The sequence below is a fragment of the Myotis brandtii genome, unplaced genomic scaffold (assembly GCF_000412655.1).
Source record: "Myotis brandtii unplaced genomic scaffold, ASM41265v1 scaffold8, whole genome shotgun sequence".
Taxonomy (NCBI): Eukaryota; Metazoa; Chordata; class Mammalia; order Chiroptera; family Vespertilionidae; genus Myotis; species Myotis brandtii.
The window spans coordinates 1,910,988-1,935,990 of NW_005371219.1; the positions used below are offsets into that span (position 1 = coordinate 1,910,988).

General features: G+C 39.5%; 1 protein-coding gene across 1 annotated transcript in view; it reads left to right on the forward strand.

The window, feature by feature from the left end:
- Positions 1–23,160, forward strand: part of SAMD5 (sterile alpha motif domain containing 5) — a 41,012-nt gene extending 17,852 nt beyond the window's left edge. The window contains exon 2 of the mRNA XM_005883810.2: positions 21,531–23,160. Coding sequence (XP_005883872.1) covers positions 21,531–21,593 — 63 coding nt within the window. The 3' untranslated portion in view covers positions 21,594–23,160. The remainder of the gene's footprint in view (positions 1–21,530) is intronic.
- Positions 23,161–25,003: the final 1,843 nt, after the last annotated feature.

Below are 25,003 nucleotides of genomic sequence, written 5' to 3' on the forward strand. Positions count from 1 at the left end.
CTTGGGCAGGAATCGCATTAATATGAGCGCACACACGTACATTGTACTTGTTGGCATTTACTTTGGAGCAGGGCCTGTGTGCAGTGTGCAGTGTGCAGGAGGCAGGTGCAGACAGCTTTTCCTAAGTGATAGACATGTCAGTTCTCATTTCCTTTCTGTAGAGAAGTACGAAGTGAAGCAGCCCGCAGTGCCCTCTGGAGCCATCCAACTCCTTCCTTTAGTTGGCATCTTGGAGACATGCCAGGCAGCCTCAACCCCTGCCTCCTCAGCCACAACTGGCTTGTGGTTTTGTTTTTGTTTCGTTTGGTTTTTAAATCTTTGTGGTTAGTGTTGAGGATTGTGTAACTGATTTAATAAGCAGGGCAACCTGTGAGATGCAGACCTTGCAGACAAAGGATTTGTTGTAAATGCTAAGCATCACCAACTGAAAGGAAGAGAGTGGGCGTGGAAAGTGGCTTGGGCTGGAGTTGAAGAGTTAGTGAGATGTGGGGCCCGGCCAGTGCTTCCCAAATCCTGGAAGGAGAGCCATGCTCTGGGTTCTGAGCTCTGGACATTTTGCATAATCAGACTTCTTTGCAATTTCTGCTGTTTAATGTCTTGATGTGTTATTCTGAGAACCACAAAATCATGGTACACATCTCCAAGTTAACCCCTGTCTGAACTTGACCTACTTTCCTTTACAATTAGCCTTATTTAAAATTGTAAACTACCATCTTTGACTACAGCCCTGTTAAAGAGTGTTCTGTTTATAAAACGTCTGCCTTCCCCCCCCACCCCCGCCTCCCACTGTGGATCCTTTCTGGCTTGAGAAGTCTATATAACAAAACCAGAATATATATTTCAATTATCCCAGGAAATTTTAAACTTTCAAAGATTTAAAAAGAATAGTTTTTTTCTGTGTTAAAAAATTTAGGGATTAGAGAGGTTCTTTGGGCTCTAAAATGCTCAATTAATTTTTGTCCTAATATTTTGGAAAAATGCTTTAATCTTGTTTATGTGAGTAAAGTCCAGTCCACATGGGAAATCTACATTAAAGTCATAATAGCCAGTTATGATTATGTACCTTGTAGGAGTGAATTTGGCAAAGCATTTAAAATATTCTGCCTGAAATTGCAGTATTTAATTATAATTTCATGTTATTAGCACGGTAATTGCTGCTTTATCTGCTTAGTGCCATAGATGTGAAGGCAGGCCCATGTGATACTCAGCTCTTTAGCCCCAAGGTCCCGCACCCAGCCAATATTGCCCTGAATGGAATGCTCACTAAAAGGACACTTGCCTCCATTTGCATCTTATTCACTAATGTATACAAACGTATCAACCACCATTCATGTCAGAACTATACTCATTATTATAATATAGAAGAATTTAGTCCATGTCAGCAGAAGCATTCTGTGGGAGGCAATTGGAAAGTGTAATTTACAATAAGGCATATTATAGAGTTTATTATCCTTTTGTAAATGGTATGCTACATATTCTTCATGGCAGTAAAATTTATAATAAATATATGAATGTGTATGTTTACATATATTTCCAACCCATGACCCCTGGAGAGCCAGCTATTAAATGTTTAGCAGCATCACACTGAGGCCTTCCTATTATGATAACTTCTATGATTTTGGGTAGTAAAGGTTAACTGACGTTCTCTTGGGCCGAGATTGGAAGAACAGTTATATTTGGCTTCCCATGGTATACAGCTGTGCGGTGCAGCATGGCCCAGGAATGGTCAGGCATTGAGTAGGGAAGGAGTCTGGAAGCGCTGTCATTGGCAAGGTAAGCACATTTAGAGTTCAGACTCCAATGCAGGGCCCAAGCGAATCCACTGAGCCCAAGGGTGGAGCAAGGTTTTATGAGGCATGAAGCTCTTAAAATTGAGGAGGGCCTTTTTTTAAGGAACAGAATATACAATTAGGTAAAAGGCCTGAGAAAACTCATGTAAGTAACCCTGAGGCTTCAACTTCATGGTAGACCTGCCTTTGATCAAGCAAAGGGAACATTTAAGAGATCAAATGCAGGCTTTCAGGCTGAGATTGGGAAGGGAGACTACGGGGTTCCCAAGAACAGAAGGGGTGGCAGGAGACAGAGTCACTCCAGGTCTACCAGGAAGAGCCCTATCTAAGAGAAACAGAACAAAAGGGTGTGTGTGTGTGTGTGTGTGTGTGTGTGTGTGTGAGAGAGAGAGAGAGAGAGAGAGAGAGAGAGAGAGGTTTTAAGAAATTGACTCACACAATTGTAGGGGCTGGTGAGTCTGAAATCTGCAGGGCAGGCTGGAGACCCAGAGAAGAGTTGATGTTGCAGTCTGGAGGCAGAATTCCTTCTTTTGGGGGTGGGAGTGGGGGAGGCTTTAGTCTTTTCTCTTAGGAACTTTGACAGGTTGGAAGAGGCCCACCCATATAATTATGCAGGGTAATCGACTTTATTCAAAGTCTGCTGATTTAAATGTTAATCACATCCAAAAGATACCTGGCAGCAGCATCTAGACCAGGCACCATAGCCAAGCCAAGTAGACACATGAAATGAACCATCACACTCCCCAGGGCAGGTCCTTGGCCTGCACCGGCATGTGGGCGAGGAGGGCAGATCTCCGGCGGTCACCATGTGGAGATGGCCTGCGGCACCTAGGATTGGGGAGAATGGCTGTAAGTGAATAGGGTGATCAGATCCCTGTTCTGCCATTGGCTACTTTAGATTTGGGCTCTGAGGGAGGCAAGCCCTTCTTCACCTTTCCAGCCTGAGTTTTCTGCTTTATGAAATGAGAGCATTTGTAGAAATGTGCCATGTGAGAGGTGAAAGGCCTGGGATTTGCAATGTTTTGTGTGTTTTTTTCTTTTAGAACCCTTTTTGAGGCAAAATCTCATAAGAAATCCCAAAGCCAAAAAGATCGTCAAAAGTAGCTTGTGTGTATAAGTTCTTGGGGCAAGGAACAGGAGTCCCCCTAACCCCCACCCTCAAAGCCTGGGTAACTCTGAGGATCACGGATTGAGAATCACTGATCCGGTGTCATTCTAACCCTACTTCCTCATCCTGGTTTTTTAAACCGCTAACCCAAAGTCCTGAGATCATAAAAGGACAAAAGCATGATTTGAAGTCACATTCCTTCTAGCTGCAAAATTCTTTTTCTCTGTTGAAAGATGTGCCACTTGGCCTTTGCTAGTATTGATTTGCTTAAACGCATGTACGTTTTGACAATTCCACATGAGAGCACCATGGCAAATATGACTCCACTGCTGGGGAAAATTCTAATGGCAACAAAGTCAGAATTCTATAATTTAACTGAACTTCTACAGGCGTACAAAAATTTAATTTTGTAAGAATGTACGGAGTCTTTGTGTCGGTGTTTGTGTGCTTAAATTGCTTGGAGCCACATTGGATATAATGATCAAAATATACAATATTTAGGTATAAATAACTTGAGTTCTAAAATTATGCAAATGTTAAGTATTTAGAATTAGGGTCAATTTTTTTTAATACTTCCAATACATATCTATGGTCTCTCTTGATGAACTTCTAGTGGTTGATAAGAAAAGACAGAAATTTGTGAAATATTAAATGTATAAGGTAAGTGATAACTAAGGCAGCAAAGATGGAAAATCGCGATAGATTTTAAATGAACCAAGAGTTTAAAATAAGGAGAATGAATTCTTCAGGATGGGGTGATCTGGGAATTTATAGCCTAAAGAATGGCATTTGAGTCCGGTCTGGATCTGGGTTGGGAGAAGTGGAGGCATTCCAGGAGACTGTAAAACACAAGCAGACGTGTAGAGTAGGAAAGCAAATTCCAAGGAGAGCAGGGCACTCTTTTTAAAGATAGTAGAAAAGATACATTTAAAATTATAAAGATACTCACAGCACACTAATGCCCTTAAGGTGCCATTTTACAGTGACTAGAAATTTATAATGCATTTAACTTATAAAAAGACTTCTTATAGTGGCACAGTCTTATTATAAGAAAAATAGAGGCCCGATGTATGAAAATTTGTGCAAGAGTAGGCCTTCCTTCCCCTGGCTGCTGGCACCGGCTTACCTCTGGCCCCGGCTTTGTCTGGTCTAATTAGCATATTACCCTTTTATTATTATAGATTGTTGGTTTCACAGTTGTAGCCTCCGTTGTGGACATCAGGCAAATTAGTCATAGTAAGTATATAGAAACTTTGATTTTAATAGGATGATTACACTGCATGCTCAGCCATGTGATGTAATACATACTTTACATAGATATGCTCATGTGAACTCCAGTGATTACAGAATATTTTTAAGAGGCAGTTATTAAATCATTCACTATTAAATGTACACAGGAAGTTATATTCATAGCATTGCCATTCCTTAGAATGACTTGGAGGGCTCATCCTGTGTTCAGTTCTCATAGACACAAGTAAGAAAATTTTCATGGTTCCTTTTTTGTAAATTTGGTGACACACCTTTGTCATTTTTAGTAAGGAGATTTAATACTGATGTTGCAGGGTCTGCTGTGGTCCGAATTACATCCACTGGGTGCAGGTGGGTGTGGGAGAGATTTGGAAAGATATGTACTATTTTAATAGTCTTCATGGGTGGTATATTCAATTTGACTTTTCCATTGTATTTATTTTTTGCATATTAACAGTTTACTGTAGAGATGTAACATCCTGAATGAATAGGAAACCAGCCACATAATTTTGCTCCAGAATCCACTCCCCAAAGTTGGCAGTGTAAAATGCTCTTTATTGCTCTCGACAAAGCAAGTGCTTTCAAAGGTAATTCTGAATAGCTGAAATTCTTTGGCAACAAGATAATTCTGAATACTAGTAGAAAATTTATGGATTTCAATTAGACTTTGTAGGGTATCCTAAGCCCAGTTTTATATGCAATTCATTGTTTCGGATTTTTTAAAATGGGGCCAGTGCAGGAATAATAAAAGTGATTCCAAATGCAGCCAGTAATTACAGAGATCCACTATTGCCTTTGCGCTAAAAATGATGATGATTCACGCTTAGTGGAAATTGCGATCTGTGGCTCTATTTAGGGTATTCTTGCTATTAAGCTGCTTATTAGTTATGGTCAGTGATTTAAAGCTTAAGAGCTACATTAGAAGGCTGTAAAATAATTTATTCTTTAATAGATAATAGTAAATTTGAAACAGACATTAGGTTAATTATAATCTTGTACATTAAAGATACGTATTAGCCTTTGTCTCTTCTTAGGGCTTTGGAAATTCATTTCAGATAAATGGAAAAATGGGTGATTGGGTTAGACAGCCTGGTTTATAAATAGTTAACATCTTTTCTGAATATTCAGGAAAATAATTTTACTTCTCATTGTGAGTCCTTCTCTGTGTTAAACAAATGCTAGTTTTCATTTTAAATTTGTCCTTGTTCCAGGTTGGCATTGCTTAAATTAAGCTCAACAGATCAGGGAGTTAGACCCTTTTTGTGATTTGAAAGTCAGGGTGATGGGGGACAGGGATGAAGTTACTGATAAGTATACTTTAAAATGGCATTGCAGTAACATTAGTTTGTCATGATTCCTATTATTAATATGTACGTATGTGTGAATTTACATAGATAGAGGTGTGTATGTGTGTATTTTAAGATTTATATGCTCCTCATTGTTTTATGTAAGACAGAAATCAAGTGTAAATATCAGATGTGTAAGAATGTGAATTCCTGTAACAGTAATTAAATTTGATATTCAAATTTAATTACTGTGTTAATGTTCTTATGTGATGCTTGAATGTTATACTAAATTCAAAAAAGTCACAGATACAGAAATTCTGCCTAAACCTGTCAAATCAAATCAAATGAGAAACTATATGTACATTATCCAGGATAAGATAGAATTATTAAGCTATGCTGTAATAAGAATATACCCTCACCCCACCCCCCTCAATAAACAAATACTTATTTCTGGCTCCTGCAAAGTCCAGTGTATGTCTGTAGAGGCTTTCTTCCATCCAGTGACTCAGAGATCGAGGCTCCCTCCATCTAGGGTCCTGTCACCTGAACACATGGCCTCTTCCGGGACAAGAGAACCGCAGATCGGCTCAGGATGTTTTTTAAGAGTGTGGCCTGCAAGTGACTTCTATTATTTCTACTTACATCCATTGGCCAGAACTTCATCAAATATCCCCAACCAATTTCTAGGGGAGCTTGAGAACTACAGTCTTCCTTGATGCCAAGGAAAAGGAAATAAAAGGAAGTTAGGTGAACACCCAGTGTTTCCTCTACTGCAGTACATAAATGCTTCTGCACTCTCTGCATGTAATCATGTGAATTTATCATTGGGAAAATGCCAAAGAGGCATGACATCTTTTAAATAATTTTATAATCTCCCCTCTCTGTTCCAACCTATATACCAAGAATTGGAAAGAAAATCAGTTGGCTGTGCCCAAATTCCTCTCACTTGTGACTTGGCAACTCTTAGTTTATCCTAGTCACTTTGCCTCTTTCTTTCCTTTAGTGAGGTTGGCGGCCACACGCAGGCATCACACAGCCACTGGGCAGGTAAATGCCACAGTGTTTCCGGTCAGTCTGTCCCACCTTGGGTCCTGCTTTTCCATCACTGACCCTCCTCCCTTATTCCTCCTGGGAAGTCCTCTCCTTTCATTAGAATTAATGTCACACATTCTGAAGGTTGGAAAGAGTCATTATTTAACTGTTTAACAGAACACTTCAGCCGATAAGTCTGGTTAGGTGTTGGATTAGTTTTCTGTTGCTGCATGACAAATTACCGTGAACGTAATGGCAAAAAATAACACCCATTTATTATCTCATAGTTCAGTAGGTCAATATTCTAGGCAAGCTGGACTAGGTTTTCTGTTCAAGGTCTTATAAGGCCAAAGTCAGCCTGGTTTCAGATCTGGAGGATTTGGGGGAAGAATCTGCTTCAAAGCTCATATAGGCTTTGGGAGAATCCAGGTCCTGAGAGCTGTAGATCTGAGGCCCCCATTTCTTTGTTGGCTGTTAGCTGTGGGCCACTGCCTGCATCCCGAAGCTGACTGAATTCCTTCTCATGTAGCCCCTCCATCTCCTAACCAGGAACGTGGGTCAAGTCCTTCTCATGCTCCCAATCTCACTGACTTGTCTTCTAGCCTAAGAAACACTATGCTTTTAAAGGATTAAATTAGATTAGGCCAACCCAAAGAATCTGTTTTTTTTTTGGGGGGGGGGGTTTGTTTTTTTGTTTTTTTTTGTCACATAATTTAACCTAGTCACAAGAATGCCATCCCATCATATATTATTAATAGGTTCCATCTATGCTCAAAAGAGAAGGGGTTGGGCTCATTCTTAGAATTCTGCCTCCTGTATGTGTTTCTGCCCAGGATAAGTTAGAAAGGAAGATTTTGTTTAGTGGAACCTGTAATTTTGCCCAAATGCACAATTGAAAGGAAAGATTTCTTTGTACAACAACAATTAGATGTGGGTAAGGGAAGAGAGGGTGGCTGGGATTGGTGAGGAGAGAGGATGAATTTTCTTTCAAAGGCTTTGTAATATACAGTAACCCTTGGTTTTTCTCCCATGAAAAGGAAGGCATGGTATGATAGATTGGATTAATGGCCTCTAAATCACTCGTCCTCATGGCGCCTCCCTGTGGGGTTCTATGTCCTTGCCCTTTGAACTAGTAGACACATGGCATGCTTTGGTCAATGAAAGGTGAGAATGGTGATGTAGATCTCTTCCAAGCAGAAGCTTTACAAAATTGTGAGTGGTTCACAAATTTAATCCTTTCCCTGAAGTCACAATGACTGGCAATGTTCTTGACTGAGACTATTTTGTCCCCTTTGGTCCTGGAGTGAATACACTGGCACAGAACTATAATAGACCCACATTGGATTTATAGAACGAGAGAAAAAGAAAACCTTTGTTGTTGTAAGGCATTGAAATGGTGGGGTCATTTGTTACTGCAGTGTAACTGGCCCATCCTGACTAATACACATGCCTGATACTTGTGTGCACCAGTTTAAATCATCTTGGCCTTAAACTATTCCAGCCACTGATAAGCAAGCAATTCTGCACAGGCTTCAACTCACAGCCTGACAGCTCACTGGCTGAAGCCCCTGCCTTTTGCTTTATGTCCAAATACACCTCTGATTTTGTCATGCACTCCTGTGGGAACTGACTAGGCACTCACACATGTGTAAATAGGAAGTGCAGGGAGATTGACACCCAGGAGGCATATCTTGACAAATGGGTAATAGATGCTGAGGTATAAATGTTTCCCTCTTTCTTCTCTTACATGCAGTTCTGAGATGAATTTCTTAAGGCTCCGCCGAAAGTCTTGCAAAATTGAACAGCATATCACCAAGTGGCAAACTCCATAAACATCCGCGTGTTGGCTTTCCCTGGTTTATTTTACTCTCCCCAACCCCTAAATAATTCGCCTGTACATAAATCCTTGTCTCAGGCTCTGCTTGGTGGGGGAACATGACTGTCACCAGTTGGAACCTCATTTAAATGATCCAATCGGAGCATTATCCACCACCAGAATGAATTATTTACATAATTCGGCAGCGGAAAGAATTACACTGTGCATTTATAGAAACTTGCAAGCATAAACACTTTGCCACTCAGCCTGGAAGTTATTGTTAGATTTGCTGATCCAAAAATAAGGCCTCCCCCCTCCCACGCACTCAGATTAATCTGTCATTAGTTTTGGTCCACAGTTGTTGGTTGGGAGGAGCTCATGTTTTCAAGATTTAGTGATGTGTTGGAGAGCCTGTTGTTAAGCAAATGTTTCCTTGTTACAGCACAACTGAGGTTGTGGTAGACCTGTAGTTCTATGGCACCTTGTTGCCCTTGAGCTCTGAGCTGCCAGTCCACTGACAGTGCCATGTGGGACGTTTGTCAGGCATCATGGGAGATGCCTTGTTTAGGAACTGAATTGGTTCAGTTCCCATAGCATCTTGGCTCTGTTTCTTCTCTGCCTCCTTGTCAGTCTATTCCCTAGAAATCTTAAAATCACAGCATGATAGAACTGGAGGGTGTCTTAAGATCATCTAACCAAACTCCTGTTTCATAGGTCAGAAAAGTCCACAGATGTTAAGGAAAATAATCCACTTGAGCGGGGATTGGGGGGGGGCAGGGAAAGAAATTGAAGGGGATGCAATTTATAAGAAGATATCGTGTGTGTTTTTAACATAATTATATTCTTGATTGTGATGCTCTTAAACGAGCCACAAAATTCTAAGCGCTCACAATGCAAGTGTGATTTTTAACTAAGGCTTTTTCCCGCACCCCACCCCCAATCTGAATGTTAAGGTGGCAGATGCATAACTAATCTTAGCTGGATCTATATTAAGAAATCAGCAAGGTGTCTTTATTTAACTTGCATAATCTGTGAATATAATGTAGTGTGAAATAGCATGACTTTGCACATTACCGTATGTCCTGAAATAAAAACAACTTCTCCTTTAAAGTGATAGTAAAATGCAATAATGTGGAAGGTTATTTTACATTTGTTCTCAAAGGGAATGAGAAAAACAGAAGGAAAGAATTGAGGAACTTGTTTCTGAATGTGATTTCAGCAGATGTATGTACCATTTTAAATTCTATTTTATCTGAGAGACAAAAGTCAGCTATTGGAATTGCTATGTCATACAGGAGACACTCCTGTCAATGGAAGGGGGGTTAAAATCCCTTGTTATGCTGGTTTTGAATTTCTGAAAAATATCCAATCCATTGAGCTTCTGTGGTTTTGCTTGTGGATGTTTCCATGGATCTGTGTTAGTTCCAGGAAATTGGGGTCCTTCGTATTATCTCTGGAACCAGGAGTGGTTCCTGCAGACACTGCATGGGATTATCAGTTTCCCTGTTTGACATCATTGCTGTAGTGGGTCAGTTCCTGAAGGAGAAAACAATGACAAATTGTAAGGCCCAACTGGAAGATTGTGTGGGGAGGAAAGACGGCTATTCTGATTGAAGACAGAAAAAATGTGGGCCTTTCGCTTCTTGAAGTACTGCTCTGAGGTCTTCTTGGCTGGCATACACTAACCAGTGCAAGCATGTAGCTGTGACCACTCAGTGTTCTGTTGAAGTCGGGACGCTGGGGTCTGATTTTTCACTTGGTGAGCCAGTCTTTATTTGAATGTTTGTGAATTTCTTCAAGAATGCGATTTTAGCTTCTGATGATTCTCTTCCTCTGGGAAAGTGGCTCCTAATTCGAGGAGCATGGACCCTTAAGGAATTAATAGGAGGGTCCTGGAAACTATTTGGTACCAACCATTGTGTGTGATATCTAATAGATAATGTTTTGTATACATTTACTTGAAGGTGTTCTTAAGTTCTTGGTCACTTTTAAAGCAATACTTTTTCTAGATCAAAGGGTATCAGGAAAGTAAGAAAAATAGAATAGTTACTTTTTCTTTAACATGTGGGGAGGGTGTATGTTTTTAAAGAATTAAAGAGGTCTTCATGCTTGAAAAAACTGAGAACTGCTTACTATGACGGTTATGTTCTGTAGCAGGGGTCCTCAAACTACGGCCCGTGGGCCAAATGCAAATACAAATATTGTATTTGTTCCCGTTTTGTTTTTTTACTTCAAAATAAGATATGTGCAGTGTGCATAGGAATTTGTTCATAGTTTTTTTTTAAACTACAGTCCGGCCCTCCAATGGTCTGAGGGACAATGAACTGGCCCCCTGTTTAAAAAGTTTGAGGACCCCTGTTCTATAGGATATGCTTCACAAAGCTAAGTGAAGTTTTTAAAAGTTAATGGCTAGACAGTGCTTAAAGCATACACATTCATGATTTATTCTAATAACTTTTGTGGAAGACTAACTTAATGCTGCCACACATTTGTTATGTTTTGTCTTGGAGATGCGACTACATATCCATGCCTCTTACAGGGTGGGTTTATGTCACTCAGTGACTTAACCAGGCAATAGAATTCCATGCCTTTTATGAGGAAGAGCTTAGAACAAACATCCGGATATATATATATAGACATACACTGTGCCAGATACTGTCCTAAACAGTTTTATGACTATTAACTGGTTTAATCTTCAAAACAACCCTGTGAGAGATGTAGGTACAATTGTTGGTTCCATTTTTTAGATGGGAAACTGAAGTATAGAGCCATTAGGTTAAGTAATGTGCTCAAGGCTACCCATCCAAGAAGAAGGAAACTGGGTTTCATTCCAGTCTGAGCAGGGATCTCTGTACTGCTTGCGCAGGGGACTTTGTTTCTCTCCTGGCAGGAAGGGATTCAGTGACTGCTGAGGAATACCTGGAGGATAGGCTGGTTTGGATTGAGATAGTATATACCCCACATGTCCTCCACTCCCCACCCAGCCCTAACATCACACACACACACACACACACACACACACACACACTACCCTGAGTTTACTCTGGACACTGTGACATTAGGCTACCCTGGTGTAACTGCAGTGCCCTTTGATCTGGGCTTTGCTCCCAAACCTTGTAGAACTGTCACTTCATAGTAGCAAGTATGTGTGGTAAAGACCTCCAGTGTATAATGGGTCTCAGTCCTATTTGCCTATTTTTCTGCTTCAGGTAATCCATTTACATGTCCTCAGAGTTCATTTGGACAAGGCCAGCATCTTGAGGATTATTCTGATGACTTTATAGGTACTGTGCCTTTAAAGAAATTAGCTATGGGTCCTTGAATCCCAGAATGATGGTGTCAGAGCATGTTACATACTTTCTTGAGACATTTGAAAGTGCCCCTCCTTCCCCTGCCAAAACCACAGAAGAAGTGGAATGATAGAAAACAACATAGACACTCTAGAATAGTCCTTCACTCTGGCTGCCAATAAACATGCAAATGTGCTTTCCAAGGAATTGCTGAAGAGGATATGGTCATAGTTTTGCTTCCCTGCCCATTCTAATTTGGCAGGTGAAGTCAAGGCCCAGTGGAGGCCCTGCTCCAGTGATTGAGAAGCTGGGACTGGACCAAGGATTATATTGATGCTGCAGGCTAGCTGTTCCCAGAATTGCCCAAGTCATTTCAAAAGAAGTTGTTATTGTCAAGGTTGGCAAGTAGAATCCCTTAGAGAAGTATCTTTTCCTGGCCAGCTCAGCTGTCTTTGCAACCCCTCTCACCAGACAGGTGAAGAAAATCAACTCACCTTCATGGCGGGAAGCCTCCAGGCTTTGCATGGGGCAGAGCCAGATGGGAGGGGGGCAGGAGGATGAATACAGAGTAATTGTTAGGAAGAGCTCTCATTTCAAAGCATATACTTATATTGCAGACTAATGAGTTGATCTGAGGCGTGCTGGTGCTGATTTTGAGACCTCTACCTTGACTCTCCATCTAGAAGTGATGTAAAGCAAGGGTTCTCAAAGTGTGGTCCTCACATCATTGGTGGTCTCAGAGATCCTTTTAGGGGGTCTGCGTGGTAATAATTGTTTCATAGCAATGCTGTGACATTATTTGCCCTTTTCACCTTGTGGACACTTGCACTGGGAGCACAAAAGCAACAGTGGTTGAAAGTGCTGGCACGTGAGTGCCAATCAAGGCAGTGGCACCAAACCATATTAGCACCTATTGTAGTCTTCATCTGTACACATGCCAAAAAGAGCCACTTTCCTAAAAATATCCTTGATGAAGTAGTGGAAATTAGTAAATTTATTAAAGTTCAAGCTTTGCGTAGGTTTTTAAAAAAAATATTCTGTGCCATAAAATGGAACTACTCATAAAGACTTCTGTTGCAAATGGAAGTGTGTGTGTACCTTGTCTCCTTGCAAACCACCTCTGCTATTGTTTGAGTTGCTAGCTGAATTAGCAGCTTTATTCATGGAACATCATTTTCACTTGAAAGAACAACTGGAGAACAAGCCATAGTTAGACTTGGGCATTTGGCAGATTCTCAAAGATGAGTAAAGTGGACCTAATATTTCAAGAAAAACAATTGACAATGTTTGTTAAAATAAAATTTAAATATTTAAGTAAAAATTATATTTTTGGAAAATTTGTATTTGCCACAGTGAGCTTGACAGTTACTCAGTAATAGACTTGAAGGCTTTCTTTGATCAGAGGGATGGTGATATTAATAAACATTCTTTTTTTACATTGAATAGTGGATTAACATTCGGAAGGTCTGCATAACTCAGGAACCCGATATTTTTCAAATGACCAATGCATGATGTCACCAAATCATGATGGGAAGAGATCCATTAAGAATGGAAGATGGACCAATGGTTTTTATGTAGTAGACAGAGAATAAAAAGCTCATTGTATGGTTTCAGATTTCACATTGCAACTGACTTTTAAGACACTATCTGTTGTCAAGTTTTGTCATGGTATCAAAAAGCATATCTACAATTACCTCTTTAAAAAAGCTATTAAAATATTTTCTTTTTTTAAGTGATACATCTATGGAGGACAGATTTCTTTCATATATTTCATCTAAAAAAACATATTGCCATAGAACAAATGTGAAAGATGTGAAAATCCAGTTGTCTACCAAGTAAAGAGATATGCAAAAATGCAAAACAATGCCATCCTTCTTATTAATTCTTTAGGAGGGGAATATATTTATTTTACATAAAGATATGTTATTTATGTTAACATATAAGGCATTTACTATTTTATATTTTAAATGAATTTAATACTTTAAACCTTTCTTAGTTGTAATTTCAAATATAGTAAATATCAATAGTTATAACCCACATAAACAGAAGCTCTTTGGGATCCTTAAAGCTTTTAGAAAATGCAAATGGCTCCTAGAACTGAAAGTTTGAGAACACTAAAATAGGATAGTGAAGTGTTTGCCAGCTGGAGGTTTCTGAGCTGTCAGAGGAGTTAAAAAAGTTGTCTAGGGCCCTAACCAGTTTGGCTCAGTGGATAGAGCGTCAGCCTTCAGACTCAAGGGTCCCAGGTTCGATTCCGGTCAAGGGCATGTACCTTGGTTGTGGGCATATCCCCAGTAGGGAGTGTGCAGGAGGCAGCTGATTGATGTTTCTCTCTCATCGATGTTTCTTTCCTCTCTGTAAAAAATCAATAAAATATATATTTAAAAAAAAGAAATGTTCTTTTCTAAAAAAAAAGAAAAAAAAAGTTGTCCAGGTTGGGAATAGTGACTGTTGAATTATATATCTTTAAATAACTCAATAAAAATTATTTAAATATTTTCTTCTTTAAAATGAAACCCTCACAGAGCTCAAATACACCTACACTGCATATTAAACTCTTCCTCATTCTTCAGTAACTGATATCAAAACAGGAAAATACTGGCAGTTATATTTATCCCTAATTTATTGGAAATAAAAATATCCACATGTCTAGTGTGTTATTTGTAGAAAAATGCTTGTAAATAGTCACTGAAACCTCTCTTGTCTTGCAATTTAAAACAAATCATAAATATTTAAGTAAATAATAAATAATAAAGTGGATATTAAGCAAAAGAAAAACAATCCTTTCACATGCTGATTTTCTATTTTTGATGTTGTGGTACATAGTTAAATGTCATTCTGCATTTTAATATACATGGAGTCCATGTATAAACACAGTGAATAGTTTTTAATGTATTTTTAAGTTCTATTTTTCTTACATAATTAATTTAAACAGTTTGTACCATTAATAGATGATATTCAAAATTTTTCTTATATGTTATGAATTACATTAAATATCATAGTATATCTAAGTAATCATTTTGCACATTTAATATTCTGAATAAAAACAAAATGAGGTGATTAAAAATATTCCTAAGAGCATTTGAGAAATGATGTATTTATATGAAAGAGATCTGTATCAGTTTCTGAGCGCTGCTATAACAAAAGTACTATGTTCCCAGTCAAAATTGTTTGGGAGTGCAGACACACTTTTATAAGGTTGGACTTTGCTGTTGGACACAAGCACTCTGTCAGGTTATCTGTACTTGAAAGTCTCAGATTTCTCATCTATGAAACTGGGTTTCATGATAGACATTACATTGGCTTGTGGGAAGTAAGGGGATTATGTATAAAAATATACAATGTTCTCAGCACAGTGCCTGATGCAGAGAGATGTCACTCAATTAATATTAGTAGTTTTTACTCTTGCCAGGTTAGACAGGTAATGACAATCACAATATGCACTATAAATACACAGTTAATGGCAACTTTATTGATGATAATTGTAATAAGAGTTAGTGTTAATGGTGATTTCAAAGTCCACTAGTACCTAATAATGGATGGTTTTTCTGTGAGTAGGGGGATGAGAGAGAGACAGAGGGATACAGGGAAGGACAGAGAGATGAGAAATTTAAGTGAGCAGCCAATGAGCCATGTTTAGAGACAGACATTGCTATAGACTAAATGTTTGTGTCCTCCCCAGACTCCTAGGGTGAAACCTAATCCTCATTGTGATGGTATTTGGAGGTGGGGCCTTTGGGAGTTGATTAGGTCATGAAGGTGGAGCCCTCATGAATGGGATTAGTGCCCTTAGAAAAGAGGCCCCAGAGAGCTTCTTTCTGCCATGTGAAGACACCTCAAAAAGATGGTATCCATGAACCAGGAAGAGGCCCTCCCCAGACACTGAATCTGTGGACACTTTGATCTTGGACTCTCCGGCCTCCAGAAATATGAGAAATGAGTTTCTGTTGTTTATAATTCACCCAGTCTGTGGTATTCTGTTATAGCACCCCAAGCAGTCATCAATAGGACTTTTTCATCAAAAGACTTATCAAAATATATTTTATTAAAGAGTTGCAATGGAGTACAGAACCCTGGTGTTCAGAATGCTCTAGAATTTATCATTATCTTGGATCTGGATTTGTGCTACACTTTTATAGGCCTATGTCTGTCTTAATTACTATTTGGGGTGGTATTTAGAGACACTGAAGCATAATACAGGGGAATTCTAAAATCCATATCACTGTAATTCCACACAGTCCAATCCAGCTGAATCTGCCCTCTTGCAGCTGTCAGAGTGACTCCATTGAACTTCCCTTAGTGGCTATTTCAGACTCCGTCCACCACTCCCAACCTGCGCCTCTCAACAACTCTTCTTCAAATAGCCTTGGCTCCGTCATTACTGAGAACCAGAAATCCCCTGTAATGAACTCCCTCCCCTCCTCCCTCCCTCTCTCCTTCATCTCAAAATGTGTTGGCATCTTCGCCCATCTGCTCTTCTTTGCCTCTATTTCAGATGAGGAATTACTAATCCCTCCCGTCGTATTTACTCTTGGCCCAAGTAATAATTATGTTCATAATTATCCCTTTATTGTGTTGCACTTAGTCTCTCTTCATAGAGTCCTTCCGCTCCCTCTATACCTTCACTCTTTGTTCCCGCAATCACTGGCCCCACCAGCTACCATTTTGTCTCCTTAATTGTACTTTAAACTTCTGGAAAGAGTAGTGACCTAGCCCCAGCTTCATGTTGTGACAAGCTGTTAATTATTAAAAAATTATTGAAAGCACAGTCTAGAAATCCCAACAGTTAATCTTCCTGGTAGAGATAAGACACGGCTGTCACTGCATGGCAGTGAGGAGGTCCTGGCCTCTGAGAGCCCGGTCTCCCAGAGCTTGCCACCACGTGCAGGCCACAACCCCTGGGTGGGAATTTAGCAGGATCAGCGTACTCAGTGATGATTATAACAAAATGCTTTTAAGAAAACGGATTTACATAGCTGCTTAGTTGGGAAGAATTATAAAATCAGTTAATGCCCTGAGGATAGCATAAGCAAAGGTGCTTTTATCTTTGAACCCCTGAATTTGTCCCTGAGAATTTTCTGAATGATAAGCAGGTAGGAAAATTTCCAGCTTCTCCAGTAAACTTTGCATTTGCTGAAAACCTGTGGATAAGTCCTGAGTGAAGATTAGAACCATGTGGGTTGCGAGGAGGTAGGGAGAAGCAGTGCCTTTATTAAAACCCACTTACTTTGTTCCAGGAAGTAGGTAGTAAGTCAGTATTTGCCAAGGACACACCATAGATGAAGACAGGATGTTGGTCCATAATATGTGCATAGCATTTGGGTATTTGTGGGTAAAGTAAAAAAAAAGTATATATGTAGCCCTGGCCTGGGTTGCTAACTGGTTAGACCATTAGCCCAAGCACCGAAGGGTCTTGGATTTGATTCCTGGTCAGGGCAGGTACCTGGGTTTTGGGTTTATTCCCTGTCCCTGGTCAGTTCATGCAAGAGGCAACCAATCGATGGATGTGTCTCTCTCATATAGATATTTCTCTGTCTCCTTTTGCTCTCCTCTTCCCTCTCCCCTTCCACTCTCTAAATATCAATGGGGAAAAAAATATCCTTGGGTGATGATTAAAAAAAAAGTACATATGTAGATTATTCTGGAGGAAGTTAAACATTTTTCTAGTCTATAGAGTCCCTAAGAAATCTACTCTTAAGACTCCTCTAGCAGAAAAAAGGACCTGCATCCAGCTAGCTGTCTAACATAAGGCATCCTCCAGCCTGTTGGGGTCTGGGAGGCAGCCAGGGCCTCCCCAGTACAGCAGCTGAGAAAAAACCCTCTGAGGGTTTTTACTTGGGCCAAGTAATACATAAGCCCTCTGAGGCCTTTATGGAATTGAAAGATGGCCATTAAGATACATGTGGGTTTAGTGTACATATATTGATAACTTTTTCTCCGATGTATAGGCAAAAGAATTTATATGTCTATCTGACTTGCTTGTCTAAAATGTCCCAATAGGATCTTAGATTGCTGAGAAATTCTATGTAAAAATTGTAGTGCGGACAAATCAATCAACCAGCAATAGTAGTGTGTGACGTTATCTATAATGTCCCCTCGGGAGACATAAAGAAGTATAAAATGTGGTTTCTGCCCTTGGAGGAGTTTACAATTAAAATGAGGCTGTATTGAAGCTCCCTCTCTCTAAGCAGATTCCCAACCTTCCTTGGTCCCATAACGACAGGCCTTGTGCTGAATGTTGGTCAACTCAACTTGAGAAAGTCATGAGGAGGAAACATATCCTGTCACCACGCACCCAGAGGTTCAGCTTAGTGTCCCTTTTTTGCCATCTAGGAGGAGAGGAGGGAACATTTGTACTGTCATTCCTAATTAATTTTTTTTCCTATAAGACATTTGCCCCCAATTGTAAAGAAATTGCATGGACTGTCACTGTATAGTCACCAGTTTTATTTATTTTTTACTTTTTAAAAAATATATTTTTATTGATTTCAGAGAGGAAGGGAGAAGGAGAGAGATAGAAACATCAATGATGAGAGAGAATCATAGATTGACTGCCTCCTGCATGCCCCACACTGGGGATGGAGCTCTAAACCCAGGCATGTGCCCTGACCGGGAATCGAACTGTTACCTCCTGGTTCAGAGGTGGACGCTCAACAGCTGAGCCAGGCCTGCCAAGCACCAGTTTTATTTTTTATCCCAGCAACCAAATGTGGAGAATTTATGTTTGTTGGTTCTGTATCTGCAATGGAGCTACAGCCTTAGAATAATATCACAATAGAGAAATAACTTCTAAATGGGTTAGCCCCATATAATTCTGATTGCCTTTAATTAGGGGCAAATCACAAGCTAAAAGGAGTTACATATTTGAAACCAGTTAAAAATCAAAATAATAAATGGAGAAAAAAATGTAACCTCAGAAATCTTAATTTTTAGCTATAGAATTGCAGTTTCTTTATTCATTAAATAACGTTGTCTGCCCCATCCTGTTTCTCTGTTTGGAACTGTAACATGGACATTAGGAGAATTGCCAAATATCTATGAAATGAGAGCTTTCCTCCCACCCTTCCCATCCCCCATAATAGCCCAAAACAAATTAGACTGAGAAAGTCACACAGTTCAGCCCAAGAATTAGGTTTGTGCAGCCCTACCACAAAAACTCTGTGATTGAGAGAAGTCTCCAAGGCAGGTAAGGGGAGAATTAGGTCAGCTGGAGTATAGACCGTTCAGTAATGTTTCCTAGAAATAGGGAGATAACATTACAAACTGCTGGCATTCATTTACAAACCCTGCTATAAAAATAGCAAAACTTCAGGAGCATTAACAGAGCCAAAAGTAGAACTTGCTGTTTATTGTTCCAGAGGTCGGCTTTCATGAAGTTTGAGAAAGGACCAGATTTGAGTCCATTGCTCTCATGATTTTTAAGTCAACCTCCTACTACATCCATACACACATAAAAATAGACTATTATTATTGCTGTTTGTGGCATGAAGAAAGAACTTTTTTCTTTGTGGGAGTATGCCAGATAATTTAGGGGGGATTGAAATATGAATAATGTGTGCTGAGGGGAGCGGCTGTGGGAAACGAGGCTGGACTACCTGTGCCTGTGTGCCCAGAAGACTTATTTTCATCAGTTATCTCCTTCAAGTTGGTCGGAATTTTAAGCATCTGCTCATTCCTATCCCACTCGACAGGAATGGGACCTAGTAGGAGCAGGGCTGTCCCAGTGCATGTGAGCCGCCAGAGCAAGGGGGACCGTGTGTAACAGGAAAATTATCAGCATTTCTATGGTCATGAAGCAACATGTGCCCGGCTAATTACTGTTCTCTGTGACTGCTCTCGCCTCTCGAAACGCTCCATGGCCCAACCGCGGAAATCCTGTTTGTCTGCCTCCCACCCTCACCCCCAAAGAATGAAAAACAGTAACTTGCAAGACTGGGCTTGTTTAATGAATGCAATTTGTTTTTGTTGAGCCAAAGACTCGAGGTTTCTGAGGCTGTAAACTTGATGCTAGATTTGTGAAGGACTCCATGGTCCTCATCTTCAGATAAGTTCAGTGTGGAGGGTGTGTCTACACTTGCTGGCTGATAACCGGTCCAAAGGCATTTTTCTTTATTTTTATAGGTTCCTAGAATAAAGTGACCTTTAATGGTAGGCGAGGCCATCTTCCTGGCTTCAGGCAGAGCTATATCTAGCATGGTGACATCTGAGCATTTTTATGTTAATAAGAATGTCCTCAAGATGCTGCCTCCTCCCTTGGCGATCCTGTTCTTGCCCTTAGTAACTGCTGATGTTGGGAACAGTGGCTCTTTCTGTTGCTGTTTTTTTCTGATAGAAATAGCGAGTTATCTTGCACTCTAGGGTAACTATAGAGTTTGGTAATATCTTTTCATTTATTCATTATTAGAGCATTCAAAACCAAACAGTTTTGCTTTCTTTATAGTAAGCTGAACTTGTCCTCACTCCACACCAAAAAAAACCCCTTAGTTTTGTCAAGAAAGATTGAACATCACTTTTTCAAAGTGTGTAACAGGAGGTAATTTTAATAGATGTATTAGCTTAGCTGTGGTTTCTTTGAGTGACTACTTGAATATATTAGTTAATAATAAATTATTACTTAGTATTACAGGAAAAAAAACACACCTGAAAATAGCTTGATTCTCTGGAGAAAGAAACTTCCTGTGCATGGTTAGTAATACTTTCCATATAGATGCAATTGCTGGATAATGTTATCCAAACTAATTAATGATGACATATTAGTTAACATATTGCCATCAGCAGGTGGCTTTCTGAGCAGAGGTGAAAATGGCATGTGCTCAAACAAATTGTTGTACCCTTGAGAAATGTATACAATTGTTTTTTTAAAAGAATCTTTGTAATGATGCCTGGAATATGAGTTATTTTTGTAAAGCACAAAACTGGGGGCAGGTAGGAGAGATGCAGACTAGAAAAACAAAACAAAAGAAAGCAAAATTGGTTCCACCTTTCCCAAAGCTTTTCCAATTAAAAACAAAAACAAAAACCCAACAAGCGCACAGTTGAATCTACCAGCACAATTTGCCTGTCCTGTCAGAATCTTGGGAAAGACTCAGGTGTCCTCTCTTCCTTTGTGCTCTCCTTCCTTCCTCTCCTTTGTCCATGTCAGAGCTGTCAGGGGAGTGTTGGCACGGGGCATGTCTGTGACAGATGGGCAGGGAGCTGTAATCTGTTGCTGTCTTTCGATTGCAGAGGAATCATTGTGACAGTGAAGGGGTTAAAATGGTCAACACCTATCAGAGTTTGCCGATAATTAGTGTAATCTCAATCCCAGAACACTGACACAGATGACCACACAACGATGGATTCTACTAAATCCTGCTTCGGAAGAAATCCTTATCAATCTCTTCCCAGCACTTGTGGAACCATGCATTTTTTAAATGCATATGTGAAAAAGTTACTGTTTCTGCATAATGTGTGTGATTATGATAAAAGATGATTGTGAATCAGTTTCATTTTGGAAGGTGCATTTTGAATTAGCACTTGCAGATACAGGTTAATTGATATGCACCCTCTGAGCCTGAGGCGTGTAGCCTTTAGAAGGTTTCACAGTGTGTTGACTGTTACTCTATTAGTAAGGATGCTGAGGTATAGTATTGAGTGGTGGTTTAGGAAGGCAAATTATAAGTTTATGTAATTTTGTGTTACTATGTCTGACAAGCAACATAAAAGGAAAAAGAAACAGACCTCTTGAAAACAAAACTTGAAAAAAATAGGCTTGAGAAAAAGAAAAAATATTTTTGTTGATTAGCTTCAAAGAGAAAATGCATAGATAAAAAGCAGACTTTAAAGCTGTTTTTCAAAAGTCCAAGTGGTAACCAGAAAGGGATAAATATGACTTAAAAATAGGAGCAGGAATCCATGCTGAACTAGGGGAAGAATGGGAAAAGGAGAACTTCAATAACCCCCCTATGTTCAAATCCACAGGTCCCATTGGCTGGCATCCTAGAGTACTTAATGAATTGGCCGAAGTCATCACAGAACCGCTAGATATCATTTTTGAGAACTCGTGGAGGACTGATGAGGTGCCTGAAGACTGGAAAAGGGCATATTTAGGACACCTTCTTTCAAAAAGGGAAATGGATGGTGACCCTGGAAATACTCATCAGCTTAAATTTTGCTTGGAAAAATTCTGGAATAATCAGTACACTGGGTAACTAACCTACACATAGCTAGAAATGAGGCAGTGAAAGATCACACATTAAGAAGTACTGAGTTCATTTTTAAAGGACACATCATTGCGAGATACAGTCTTATGCATATTTTGGGATTCTTCCCTCTATTCTATGAGCTCTTGATGAAAATAAATTAGTTTGGCTAAGGTTTTTGGAATTAATTTTAAGTGTAACACTAGACAAGAAGCAGGTTTCTGGCATTTGCTAGTAATTACATCATTTTGAAATTAACCTGTAACTTGAGAATAGTAGCTTTAATTTTGTATTTTAACATACTCTTTTTTTCTCTCTTTATATGGGACCATGTTTTCATAGGTTGGGATGTTTATATAATTCTATATAGGCTAGTTTGGTGAGGGAATTCTTATTTTAAGGTGCTTTCTATGTTCATTTCATATATATAGGTACATTTATAAAGCTGACTAATTAAGGTACATCACCAAAGGAAGCCGATTTTTTCTAACTTTTTTTAAAAAAATTAATCTGGCTGAAGTTCAGTGTTAGGGCCCATAGACTGTCCTGCTCTGACACACACTGAGCAAGAGCCAGCTCTGGGCCTTGGTGGCTGGTTTTCTTCATTCGGCGGACACTGCCACGACCGGGGCCTCGCCTCACCCCACCCCACCCTGCTCCTCAGGTGCCTGACCTCAGGTCTGTGGGGGCAGGGAGGTGGGAGTTCAGAACCCGGACTACCCGCAGCCAAGATGGAGAACAGAATGAGGTGGGAGGAGGAAATTAGGATGGCTCTGGAGTTTTTCTGATTCCTGTTGTTCTTGCCTTTGGATATTGGCAGTTTTATTTTCTGCTGAGAAAATGCAAACATGTTGATAGGACCAAAAATTTAGTTAACAGGAGGTCATCAAAAGAGATATAGAATCAAAAGAGATATAGACATGCAACAAGCTCTCGAGTCAGGCAGCTCCTGAGAGGAGCTGAGCAGAATCTTCCCTGTGCTACTGAGAAGTAAGAGATGCCGGTTTATAGCAGCGTTGTGATGCTCCAGAGTTGGAAACACTCAAAGGGAAAGAAACCTACATTCATTTCTTCCTGGTACGCACCTGGTCCCCAGGAATGGGTAGGCAGGGAAGGGTGATTTTATCACAATACTGCTTTAAAAAATCTAAGGTTTACATGGTTTAGCTACTTCTAGAGATTAATTTAGATACTAGATAAATTCAGTCTCATTCTTCACTCTAAATTCCAGGAAATTAAGCTCTAAATGTTTGTACAAGTTTTCTTTTAAACATACATAGCTTGCAGTTTTATAAGAATTATACTCCAAACTTCAATCATGGTTCTTCAAGTGAACTAGAGTCTTTAAAATTAACAAGCTATATATATATTTTTTAAATTGATTTTTAGAGAGAGAAGAAAGGAGAGGGGGAGAGAGAGAGGGAAAGAGAAATATCAATATGAGAGAGGAACATCAATCATTTGCTTCCCACACACACCCCGACCTGGGATCAAACCTGCAACTGGGTGTATGCCCTGATCAGGAATTGAACTGGCGACCTTTTGGTGCCTGGGACTACCCGCACCAGGCAGGGCAACAAGCTATACTTTTTAAAGGAGTGTGTCAGGGGATCTCTGTAGGTCACAGATATAATTTATTATGATAATAAATGGCTTCCTGTTGGAGACCTCATTTCCAGGTGCAGCACCTGTGGCGGATTTATTTCACAGACAGACATTTACATGCATTTGCTAAACTGCTGCTAGAAAGGGACCTGATTTCTGAAAAACCTATTGTTTTCACAGTGGGCATTATGGTACAATGTAATGCCACCAAAAACGGGACTTTCTGGTCATTTCAAGGTTTTTTTCTATTTGTGTGATGTCCAACGTCAGTTAATTTGCCAAATTTAAGTCTTCTCTGTGTGTTGGTTATTAGGGTTTGAAAATAACAGTCCTCTACCTAATTGAAGAGTCACAACCTAGAACAGTGAAATAGCTGATGGATTTTAAAGATTTGTTACCTAAAACTTTACCTAAGTTTTTACCTAGTTTTTTACTTAAGACTTTAAAAGAAGCAGAGAAATATTTCATTAATTCCTTTGCATTAAATCAAGATGAGGTAAGAGTTAGAATGTAAGAGAAAGGTAGTCACCTTGCCATGAACTGTATCTGGTGATAATTGCTCTTACAAGGAGTCATTTTCTTCCCAGTGTTTTTCTTTTAAATCTAACATTTGTGATGTCCTTAAATTTTTGTTATGCAAAAGAAGTAGCTGAGGGACAAGTGTTATCAAAACTAGAGGATTATCCTAGTTTGTTTTTCCTAGAACATCAAGAGAGATTAATTACTGACATTTACTTCATAATATTGAAGAATTTGGAGGATTATGGCAAAGTTTACTTCAAGTTCATTTTAAAACAAAGTTTGTGGGGTGGGGGGAGAAAGATTTTATTCAAAAAATTTTTTTCTTGGCCTAGGGAATGCATAATTACCAAAGGACTTTTCAGCAATGCAGAATAGATGCACTCAAGCAGTTTCTCAGTCCAGAGACATTCACAGCACCTTGGTGTTGTGAAAGCAACAAGAACAATAAGAATTGGGTTTTTACTTTGGAGTTCCTCAGGTCTTAGTTCAAAATCAAGATCACATTCATAGCTTTTTTTTTTTTTTTGTCTGTGGTGGATCTAAGAACATAAACTGTAGATAGCATGGGGAATGATCTTGAACAATTATTAAATTCATCACAGACTTTTATGCTTGTCCATAAAATGGGAAAAATAAATACCTCTTGTAGTGCTTAAGAGGCTTAAGAGTCCTGCAGCCTACACCCACACAGTCCTTGAATCAGTTTGTGGCACATAGTAGGTGCTGAGTGCCTCTCTCTCTTTCCTTCTTTGCTATCAGTTACCGTCTTTATTTCCTCTTCTATGAAAGAGATTACCTTAAAACTGACCAGAAAACTCAAACATAAATTGACCTGTTCTTCTTGCTGCCTTGAACCCACTGAATAAGGCCCCTTTGCTTTAGGAAGGATAAAAGAAAAAGGTACAGTGGCCCCTTGCAGTAGGAGTTGTGTAAATGTTTACTGATTGAATGAAAGAATGAACAAATTCATGAGGCCAGCACTTGTCAAGTCTGGGAGATAGTCATATAGACACATATGAAAGTATCTCGCTGATTTTCCTCTTTTTAAAACAGCTTTAGACTTATAAGTTTGGTGTGCAAATTAGTGAGTAGTATATGTGCATTTTCCTGTAATTTTGTGACTTG